General features: G+C 49.8%; 4 protein-coding genes across 4 annotated transcripts; 3 read left to right on the forward strand and 1 right to left on the reverse strand.

Moving 5' to 3' along the window:
- On the reverse strand, window positions 1-1,998 carry ANOM_005909 (rhamnogalacturonate lyase B; the record flags this gene model as incomplete). The annotated part of the gene is made up of 1 exon (XM_015551166.1): window positions 1-1,998. One exon carries the CDS (start codon window positions 1,996-1,998, stop codon window positions 1-3), a length of 1,998 nt encoding a protein of 665 aa, XP_015408307.1.
- A 1,508-nt stretch (window positions 1,999-3,506) lies between these two features.
- On the forward strand, window positions 3,507-4,067 carry ANOM_005910 (EthD domain-containing protein; the record flags this gene model as incomplete). The annotated part of the gene is made up of 2 exons (XM_015551167.1): window positions 3,507-3,662; window positions 3,729-4,067. The coding sequence occupies 2 exons, from the start codon at window positions 3,507-3,509 to the stop codon at window positions 4,065-4,067; spliced, it is 495 nt and encodes a 164-aa protein (XP_015408284.1).
- Window positions 4,068-5,137: 1,070 nt separating this feature from the next.
- ANOM_005911 (macrolide phosphotransferase k) lies at window positions 5,138-6,555 on the forward strand (the record flags this gene model as incomplete). The annotated part of the gene is made up of 4 exons (XM_015551168.1): window positions 5,138-5,307; window positions 5,369-5,627; window positions 5,673-5,919; window positions 5,978-6,555. 4 exons carry the CDS (start codon window positions 5,138-5,140, stop codon window positions 6,553-6,555), a joined length of 1,254 nt encoding a protein of 417 aa, XP_015408285.1.
- Window positions 6,556-8,621: 2,066 nt separating this feature from the next.
- ANOM_005912 (siderophore iron transporter mirB) lies at window positions 8,622-10,384 on the forward strand (the record flags this gene model as incomplete). Its single annotated transcript, XM_015551169.1, has 4 exons — window positions 8,622-9,273; window positions 9,332-9,584; window positions 9,647-9,769; window positions 9,823-10,384. The coding sequence occupies 4 exons, from the start codon at window positions 8,622-8,624 to the stop codon at window positions 10,382-10,384; spliced, it is 1,590 nt and encodes a 529-aa protein (XP_015408282.1).
- Window positions 10,385-10,969: the final 585 nt, after the last annotated feature.

The raw sequence follows: 10,969 nt of genomic DNA on the forward strand, positions 1-10,969 counted from the left end.
TCACTCCAACTCCAACCTCAACGCATCGTACTGCACATAAAGTGCATCTGGCAATAACGCAGTCTCCGTACTCGACGCATTAAAGGGTAAACTCAAGACGAACTCATTCCTGCCTTGCTGGAGGTTCTTCACCGGAAACTCGAACTTCTGCTCTATATTCTGGCAGGATACTCCACTGCGCACACCGCATGATCCACTCCGCCAGTACGGGATTACCCATGTGGACTCAAAGCGTCCATTTACATTCACCGTCCATGGAAGGTTACTGTACTTCCCCTCAACGGGCGTCCACTTCGAGTTCCCGTTCGCAGTCTTCGCGCCTGCGATCTGCACGGTGAATGTTGCCGTGCTCGTGTCACGCAGTTGGTCTGCGGATAGATCGAACGTCACCGTCCAGTTGTTGACATTGTTGTAGTATGGTTCCGTGCGGAGGTGGTTTCCTTGGGAGGGGAAAAATGCCCAGTGAATGTAATTGAGGTCTTGAGATGGGTCGCTCTCTCCGACGTGGAAGTTGATTCCCTCGGGGAACTCAGCCGGATAGTCGTATTTTCCCCAGTATATGCGGTATTGTTCTGGTTGTAGCGGTTTGAAGGTATCCGGTGCGTAGCCGTGGAGGTACTCTCCAGATGACTTATCCGGCACCCCAATACGCCAGATTTCTTTGCCCGCGCTTTCCTCTTCCCAGACGAACGTGTGCTCTTTGGACTGCGACTTTGAAACTTCGACGTGGTCTTGGATAAACCACCCGAAGATCTCATCTGCGTAGATGGTGATCCTGTACTTCCCTTCCACTACACGTGGAATGCTAAAACTTCCGGAGTCATCGATCTCCGCCCAATATTGCAGAGACTTCGTGTCGAAGACATTCAACTGGAAGTCCTGTCCGTCCTCGGATAGTACAATGATGGGTCTCTTGGCACCTTCAGGCAGCGACACCTTCCCCTTGAAGGTTGTCCTGCCAGACGACGGCGCGAAATTGGGGATGTGATTCGAGATACTGTTGTAGAACTCCGCGTTCCATTCCGGGTCAGCGTACTTCGCAGCATCGGCCCTCAGCTCGGCGATTGTCGTCTGCGCATCTCCACGGTTGAAGTAGTAGAACTGAGGTCCCCACGTACGGTCAAACCCATGCGTGAGGTTGGGCATAGGTGCTCCATAGTGGCCGGAGACTAAGTAATTGTACACAATCCCGTCGACAACGAGGTCAGAATGCAGTGGGCCTCCATAGTAAGCCTCGACGGTGTTATGAACCAGCCAAGCACCGAACGTGCTGCCATCAGAACTAGCTGAGCCGTCGCCGAACATGCCATGGACGTCGTGGTTGCGCCAGCTCTCTGCCAGACTATATTTGGTAAAGTAATCGGAGTATTGAGAGACATAGGGATCATCGGTAATATCCCCCATGTAGGTTGTGGCATCCTGGACTACCAAACCACCGTCATAAGTGCTATCCAGTGGCAGTGGTCCGTAATTGCCGTCGCTGGTGGAGAAGTGAGTCCAAAGGTCCGTGTTCGGCCTGAAAAGTGTGCGCAACTCTCCAAGGCTCCGCAGGAAAGGCGTAGTCTCGTTGAAGTACGTGACTCGGGAAAACGCGTGTAGTCCTGTCTCTTCGCCTCGAAGGAAGAACCACTGCGAGAGTGTCTGATTGGTTGACTCATATGTATCGGTCATATAGATTCCGGCATATGCTGTGCCGGTCGAATCATTGCCGGTGAGGAGCTCCAACTGGGCGCCACTGCCTGGTGTCCAGAAGCCTGACGGGATGCATGAACAATCTAAGTATGGACCCTTTCCGGTGTTGCCGTCTACCGGCCCAAGTAGATCCTGGTTGTCTAGTTGGACGTCAACGATATGACCACTGGATTTAGCCAAAGAGATGGCGAAGCGGTCATTAGCGAGGTTGAAGTGGGTAGAGTTCTCGGATGTTGTTAGAAGTGCCGTGGAATGGCCTGCGACGCAGGCTAGGAAGGCCAATGCCTTGCGTGAGGGGAGGAACATTTATGGTTGATATTACGCTATAGAAGAAGAATATACATTTGCCTGTTATTCGATCATTGTCGAGAGCGCGCGTATTCTGGGTGAATTTAAAGATAGCAAGCACAACAGTTTCGAGTGCTGGATCCACACACCAACGGCCGTGTATACGGGGTAGCTCACTCCGTACACCACGCTCTCCAACATGCGGGGAATTATGCGGAGGTGGAGCTAGACCGAATGGTTCGATTCCTGGATGCTTCATCTATATTTCCTCTCCCATTTGTGGAATATTCTTAGCCAAGCCGCCGTTCGGTATGGGATCACCCGAGATTAATCGAAGTGTGCTAACTCACTTGGTTGACTATCTGTACTGCTGGAACTGCTAGCCTAGGGACCAGAATTAAGACATAACGCATGCCTCCTAATATATGTGGCATCTTAACCGTACAAACTCGACAAATTATAAGCCACCTTCCAGCCTCACCCCACTAGGGCAGTCTCCGACGGACCGAGACAACTATGTGACCCTCCGTTCAGTATATGAACAATCTTCTCTAGATATACCTGTGCCGAATCCCCCTTCCACTTAAGTGTATTGAGACCCTGTTTAGAGATTGCAATCTCAACATCCCTAGTTCAAACATGGTCCACCATTACCTCAGTCTATCCTGGTAACCTATGTCCCTCCTCTTCAGACTCACCCAGCAGTCTTGTGAAGTTCTCCTCTTGACAATTCAGTCATAAGGAGAATTCCATAGGTATATTTGGATCAGTGTTGAGTGCGCCATTGACGTAGATAGTCACATTAAATGAGTCGGACGAATTGAAGAAATCGTACTCAACCCAGGCAGCTTTTGCTTATGTAGAATAGGAGGGAATCGACAGTTTGTTATTTTAGAACGAGATAATGTGCTTCTCACTATCTAAATATTCAATAAGGCGATTTACTGTACCAAATCTTGTAGAATATCAAAAAGACGCATTGCAGCAGAAAAGCTTCTCCGCTTTAATGATCGAAAAATAAGGCTGCCTTCCAATCTCATATCCAAATGTAAGCCCTAAGCCAGACACGGATTGCCTTACTGGGATGCGTGGGGCCGTGCGGGTAGATTACGAAGACGAGGCCCTCGTGCGGCAAAGAGGAACAAAGAATTAGTGGATTCGTACCTATAGAATATGCACTAGACAGAAGTACCGACAAGGATGGCAGGTTAACAAGTCATATCCGTTCTTATCGTTGGCGGCAACGGGTTTGTTAACCTAGGATATTACCACGCTATGCATGCATCATTTCCCCAAATGGGCCAACGTTACAGTAAGCAGACAAAGAAGAGGCCATGCCCTGGCTCGTTGAATCAGAACATCGTTGCTAAGCACCATGTGAGGCCCTTTGTGTCGGCCACCCCCTCGGGGATGTCAATCAGCATATATAGTCTGCTGTTTCCCATGGTAGTAATCTCATATGGCTTCTCACATTCCTCATTTCCAAACTCAGGATACACGTCTTTCTCCCACTGCTACAATCCACAATGGCTCCTCAAAAGCAGCTTGTCCTGCGACTTACCTCCTTCCGTTATAAGAAGGACGGTATCTCCGAGAAAGACTTTCACGAGTACGGAACACGACAGCATGCACCCAAGGCTGCACGCATCCAGGAGAGACATGGCGCCATCAAGGTTACCCACGTGAGTAAACCCATTCACTTTCGTGCACATGGGAAGAGGTGCTTGTTGACACATCGATCTGGCTAGATTTACACCCCAAGTATCAGCAAAAAGCTCATCACAGACAAGATCCCCTGGGCTGTCCGTCCCGGCTGGAGCATCGACGACCATGACGTGTCGATATCTGTCTACGTGCCTGACCCTGAGACGTTGCAAGCAATCGTCACGGATCCCGAGTTCCAGAGCCTCATTGCAGGCGAGGATGAGATCCTTGACCAGACGCGGGCCCACGTGACTGCCGGCTGGGAGGAGGTGTTTATCGAAGACGGCAAGATTGTCGACATCGAGCGTCCCAGCTGGGAGGAACTTACCGCCATGGGACAGGATAGCAAGACGACCTCTGCTCCTGCCGACGTTCGTATCTAGGCTACACGGTTCATCGTCGTGGCTACTTAGACTAAACATCCTTTTCTAGTCTCATCAAGAAAGAGTGGTCACTTCGGCGAACATAGAGTCTAACTTTAGTTGCGTAATGATCATGGTGTTTATTATCTGCTTAGTGATATCGATATATGGTTGACCCTAATGTAACCCGATGTGGGACAGTCATGGAACGGCCGACCGAACACTGTCGAGCTACACAGGATTGAATGGTACAGGAAGTGCAACTCCAGCGTGGATTCTAATGGGAGACCAAGACCAGCAGCGGGGCAAGGCCTTGGGAAATATGATTCACTACAAGGCAATTAGCTTCCCTTTTTTTTCTTTCTTCTCCCGTCTTACTTGCTGTTTTTGCGTTTCTTTGTTTGCTGTTAGTGTCAGACTAGCGCTCTAGCGTACGCTATTCCATGATGCTAGAGGACCGACTATGCTTGGTGGCCTCCAACAAAGCACACCTCTGACCAGTAGATGTATAGCTTCCTGTAGTATAGCTCATGGATCTAGAAGGCTCGCTGGGCTATCAGATGCTGGCGTGGCTGTGAACAAGCCCAGGGTATGAGTAACTAAACTCTGTATTTTCTGATTACAATATCAAAAAAACTGATATGTTGTCCCACGTCCCTGAGCCAATAATACTAATTTCTGTCCCAGCCGCAGCTCTGAGCTGAGGTACCATGAGCCCTGATTGATTAGCAGGGATTGTGTGTCAGAATCTAGTGTCCATGAACCAACGGTCTAACGTTCTGATATGATTCCGGACGAGGGCCATGTATGTACAGGACCCATTGCCAACAAACCATTTCAGTATCCTAACAAAGTTGAGCAGCTAGCAGGTGAGCTATATACAAGGGTCGATAAAAGCAAGTGTAACATCGCTACAGCGAGTCGAGGTTGACTCAAGATGCCTTGCTGACTTACATGTCTTCCTCTTCAACATCTGGTAGGGCTAATATCCGCTCTTGTCTACTCACTACTTCTGTGGAAGGAAAGTCAACCAACAACACCAGACTAAGAGAACAAAACCATCTCAAGTCTTCCCCAACCTAGCAGCGATCATGGATTCACGTGGTTGGCGATTTCGGCTGATCTTGGCTGGTCTGTCAGTCACCTCTCCCCTCACCGCCGTTGAATCCACCGTCACATCGACTGCTCTGCCCAAAGTCTCACTCGATTTGAACATGGGAGGGGCTTGTATCTGGGTTGTGAATGCGCTCTTTCTGTCGAGGTTAGTCTCCGCTCCACCTCCATCCTTCCCCAGGTCCACTAATCAGTTCTGCTTATTTCAGTACCGCGTTCCAGCCCCTTTACGGACAACTCGCCGACGTCTTCGGTCGACGATGGCCGCTCATCTCAGCCATCGCCCTGTTTGCCTTGGGTAGTGGCATTAGCGACGGTGCTAATTCAATCGCAATGCTCATTGCTGGGCGTACAGTTCAAGGAGTGGGACTTGGAGGCGTCAATATGCTGATCGATATTGTCGTCTGCAACCTCGTTCCCTTGCGGGAGCGAGCGCAAGTGACAGCCTTCATCTTCATAGTGTTCTCGGTAGGCTCCTCCATTGGACCCTTCATTGGAGGAGCCCTCACGTAGCATGTCACCTGGCGATGGTCATTCTACATCAGCCTTCCTATCGCCGGGACCGCCATAGTGCTGATGGTCCTGTTTCTGCAAGTTGAGTCCAAGAAGGAAGCGACTTTGGCGGAGAAGATGAAGCGGATAGACTGGCTAGGCAACACATTGCTGGTCGCGTCTGTACTAGCCATTCTCATTGCACTCAGGTTTGGTGGCACATCTAACGCCTGGTCGAGTTGGCATATTATCGTGCCGTTGGTGCTCGGTCTGGTAGGCTCATCGTCTTCTATCTGGTGCAGATGAGCCCCCGGCTCTCTCCTAAGCCAACCGCACCTCCCTCGTCGCATTTATAATTAGCTTCCTGCACAGTATGGTTATGTACTGGGAACTGTATTTCCTGCCCGTCTATTTCCAAGGTGTCCAACTAAGCACTCCCACCCTCTCTGGCGTGCAACTTCTCCCCACCGTGATCGTCACAGTCCCCGCTGCCATCGTGGCAGGCTTCCTCATTACTAAAACCGGCCGGTACAAGCCGTTGCAAGTCGGCGGCTTGGCCCTGATGACCTTAGGCCAGGGCCTCTTCAGCCTTCTCAACCAGTCCTCCAGCACCGGCGCCTGGGTTGGCTTCCAGTTGCTGGTGGCCATCGGCTCGGGCTTCATTGTAATCTCGACCCTGCCAGCCGCGCAGGCCTCGTTGGCTGAAACCGACGTCGCCGCGTCGACCGCCACCTGGGCCTTTTTCCGGATGTTTGGCTCCGTCTGGGGCGTTGCTATCCCTGCAGCCATCTTCAACAACCAGTTCGCCGCACGGATACGTGACACAGGCTTGCTTCAGCAGCTGCATGAGGAGGACCCTTCGATCGCGGCCCTGCTGCAGAACTCCGGAGATGCGTATCAGTAATCATCCCGGGTCTTTGTTGCGCGGTTCCCGCCCGCGTTGCAGCCCAAGATTATCGAGGCGTATACAAAGGCCTTGCAGCGGGTGTGGCAGATTTCCGTCGTGTTTGCAGGGGTTGGGTTCTTGGTCGCTTGGTTGGAGAAGGAGATGGAGCTGCGGACAACTCTGGAGACGGACTACGGGCTCAAAGGTACACAGTCGGAAAAGGAGACACGCCTGCCTGATGTAGGCGCAGAGCAGGGGGTTGTCCAAACAAAGTGTTCTTCTATCATTCAACGATACTGCCGATGCAGGAGGAAAAACGACGATGTAGCTTAAGCTATAGCGGCACTCACGTGAATGAAGAACTGCGCACACCGGGGTGTGTGAACAGGGGTTGAGTGCCCTCGCGTTCATTGCTTATGTGGACATTTACATGGAAGGTCGTGTGGTCTTTTGGGTTCCCAATATTTTCTGTTACGGAACATATGCTTTCGGTGTCTTGGAATACCTCTTTGCCTATGCCGTCTACCCCGATTCTTACACTATTGAGCATAGTGAACTTGTTCTTTTATGTGCTTCTGATTGCCTATGAACCTTCGTATGACTATTTGATTAGCAATGGCTTAAGAATGATAAATATGCCTACCACCAAAAGAACTGGTTATTGAATTATCCTAATCCCTTTGTCATTATGTTTCCAATAGAAAATATGATCAACAGTGCCACTTTTACGATGTGCATCATTAGAATAAATATGTCTAGATGGCACCAGGAGGGTTGTCCACGAAGCCGCCGTGCTCGGGGCTTCAGAAGAGCCAGCTCTAAACAGTGATTACCATACTATGCTGGAACACTCGCACCAGTTTCAGAGATCTTATCCTCTGCATTCATCTCACACTGGCACGTAGTTGAAGCCAGTCTTTTTCAGATAGTATTCTAAATCTTGTACTTTTTCTTCACCTATAGATACATCTATTTATGTTCCGCTGGGTCGTGAAAACGAAATGGTGATTTTCCTTTTCAGGTAAGGGTTCATCCGAAACTACATACCCTCACCTGTGTAGATTCTTGATATTAGCCAAGGTTTGATCTTAAAACCTAATGCCTAGAGCGGGCCCTCAACTTCTAATTCACCCCCGCGACTCTGGGGGTTCAGCAGGGACCATGCTTCGCTAATTATAGGGCAGGTCCAGAAAGTACAAGAATACTCCAGCAGGAGGATCAGTGAAGCGCCTATATCGGGGTACTGGACGAAGCTCGACCCGCAGAAGAATGGTTCACTACTATACTAGCGTCTGAGGGCCGTGTTGCATGACTCAAGTAGATTCACTCTATATGGATACTTAAACATTCATTCTTTGGGATCATCCTCCCATCGGAAACGCCTGAGAGTTCTACTCTTTCCTGCAGACATTATATTCAAGATATATCCTTTGAACTCTATAAGAATTGGCCCACAGATGCAAAAGCCATTCAAGTATCTGAGGGCACATCCCTGAAAACCTTTCTGGTTGTGCCGTTTTCGGCCCCTTGGCGCCAATCCCGCTTGTTGCCTTTTAGTTCAATACTAACATTGCGCTAAATCCACTGTACATACATTATTGGGCAACCAAAGCTCGCATATCTTATCTGATCATCTGATAGGGGGGCTTACATGCAAGCGCTTCTTGCTGTGGCAGTCTTGGCTGCTGAACCGAGAATGCAGTGCTCTGTAAATCCCTTACATATTCGGCTGCTCGTCCCCTCTTTACCCAGACCACGTCAACCGCCTTATCCTGCATTTACGGGTGTTCCTGGATTCGCCAGCCATGAGCAACCTTCACTCGCACGGCATGCCGAAGACCGTCATCCCGGACCAGATTGGACCTGTGGACAGTCCCGGGGACGATCCTGAAAAAATGAAGCGGTCGATCGCATCGTTCAAGAACCCGCCAGGGATGATACGAGTATCTCAGACAAGGATCCCACATTGTATCAAGGTGGTGTTCAGCGGGTGAGAGCCATCACTTCATTATGGTCTAAGAATACGATGTGGCTCATGTTTGTCCTGTGAATCTCCCCGCCATTTGATATCGATTCCCATTCCTATGCGCCCAGGTGCGACCAAGTACTTACTATCACGCAGTCTTTACCTTGTCTCTTTCGTAGACCTGCTTTTAGTTTCCGTCCAAACCTCGCTCAACCCATATATCACGTCGTCTTTTCACAAGCATGGGCTCCTCACCGTTGTCAGCATCATGTCTACCATTCTCGGCGGCTCCTCGAAGCTCACTCTAGCCAAGATTATTGATATCTGGGGCCGTGTTGAGGGCTTCTTATTTATGCTTCTGATCGTCGTAATAGGTCTGATAATGAAAGCCACCTGCAAAAACATCGAGACCTACGTCGCGGCACACACACTGTATTGGGTGGGACATATTGGGATGATGTATGTGGTTGATATCATGCTGGCGGATATGACCACCCTCAAAAACCGAATGATTATGCTCGGTATCAACGGAACCCCGAGTATCGCGAGCACATTTGCTGGGCCTCGGATCGCGAATCTATTCTATATCAACCTCGACTTTCGCTGGGCATTTGGTGCCTTCGCGATCATGATAACTGGTACCTCCATCCCTGTTGTGGGTGTTATGCTGTACATGCAGCGGAGAGCCCATAAGGTTGGTGCTCTCGAGAAGACAGTCTCTGGCAGGACCTGGTGGCAATCTCTTGTCCACTATTTCATCGAGTTTGACGGTGCGTGTTTCTTTTGGCGTTGTGTGTCTGGCTGCTGAGACTAACTCAAGAGCCCTAGTGATTGGAATCGTCTTGATAACGGCGGTGTTTTCCTTGATCCTTCTCCCCTTCAGTCTTGCCTCGTATGCCCCCAAGGGATGGGCCAGTGGATATATTATTGCGATGGAAGTGCTTGGGGTGGTTTGCATCCCGGCATTCTACGCATGGGAGCGATACCTTTCCCCTGTCCAATTTCTCCCTTGGAAATACCTCAAGGAACCGACTATCATTGGTTCCTGTCTTCTGTATTGTGTCATGTTCATCTCGTGCTTGTAAGTCTGCCACCCTACCATTCGCAGCTACCTGCTGGATACCTTGCTAACAAATAGCCCAGCGCCTGGAACAGCTACTTCAGCTCGTATCTCCAAGTCGTCCACAGACTCGACATAACAACCGCCAACTACGTCCTTAACGCCTTCTCGCTAACCTCCTACATCTTCAGCCCAATCTTCGGCCTGTAAGTCCCTAACCCACCCCCTTCAACACAGAGGGAACACCTAACAAATACAGTCTAATCCGCTACACTGGCGAATTCAAATGGACCGTCTTCACCGGCATCCCCATCCTCCTCCTCGGCACAGCACTACTAATCCCCTTCCGCCAACCCAACACCCACGTCGGCATCCTAACCATGACCCAGATCCTCGTTGGCCTGGGCACCTGCATATTCACCGTCTGCGGCCAGCTCGCCATCATGGCGCCCGTAACGCACCAGGAGATCGCTGTGGTTATGGCAATCTGGGGCTTGTTCGGGTCCATCGGTGCGGCCGTCGGGTCTGCCATCGCCGGCGGCATGTGGAATAATATCCTCCCCGGCGAGCTGTACAAGAGACTCCCTGAGGACAGTAAGCATATAAGTCGTACTATCTTTAGTAATATGGTGATGCAGATGTCGTATGCGGATGGCTCCCCGGAGAGGGACGCGATTGTCGGCGCTTATGCGGACGTCCAGAGGAAGATGGTTATCGCGGGTGTGTGTTTTGTGCCGCTTTGTATTGGGTGTGTTTGGGTCTGGAGGAATATTAATGTGAAGAAGTTGGATAGGGAGCAGACTAGGGGGAATGTTTGGTAGTGTGGTGTGTTTGGTGAGGGCTGAAGTCTGCATATAGCTAAGGAATCTGGGGTGTGCTATTGAACGTGCTCGTGGAGGAATACGGCATTGCAGTAGGCTTGCACTTGCCCTGGTCCATGTTGGATCTCTCACTTCATTGGTAGTGACGAGGCAAAATGAAAACAACAAAAAGCAAGTGCATCATCCGTGAATCGAACACGGGCCTCATCGATGGCAACGATGAATTCTACCACTAGACCAATGATGCTTGGCAGTGAACCAGTAGGCTAACCAGTCTGGTCGATGTGTTTCTATTATTTTAACTGCTACAAGGGTGTAAGGTACATTATGTCTCAAAAAGAAGTATCTGTACATACATAGACCTTTGGAAACAATATTAAGAAATCTCTTTGGAATCCATACTTTTTCTTCAGTTCTCTGCAGCTTCTGAGCTCACACATTTATTTTTAGGTCTTAAAGATCTTCTAAGCTCAACTCAACGGGACTTTTTATCAGATTCTAAACTTAAACCTAATGTAATTGTTAGTCTAGAGCTATTAGTTATCCAAAAACCCGTTGATACATGTTGCTTGAATTATCTTGAGG

The sequence above is a fragment of the Aspergillus nomiae genome (assembly GCF_001204775.2).
Source record: "Aspergillus nomiae NRRL 13137 chromosome Unknown contig00083, whole genome shotgun sequence".
NCBI classification, from domain to species: domain Eukaryota; kingdom Fungi; phylum Ascomycota; class Eurotiomycetes; order Eurotiales; family Aspergillaceae; genus Aspergillus; species Aspergillus nomiae.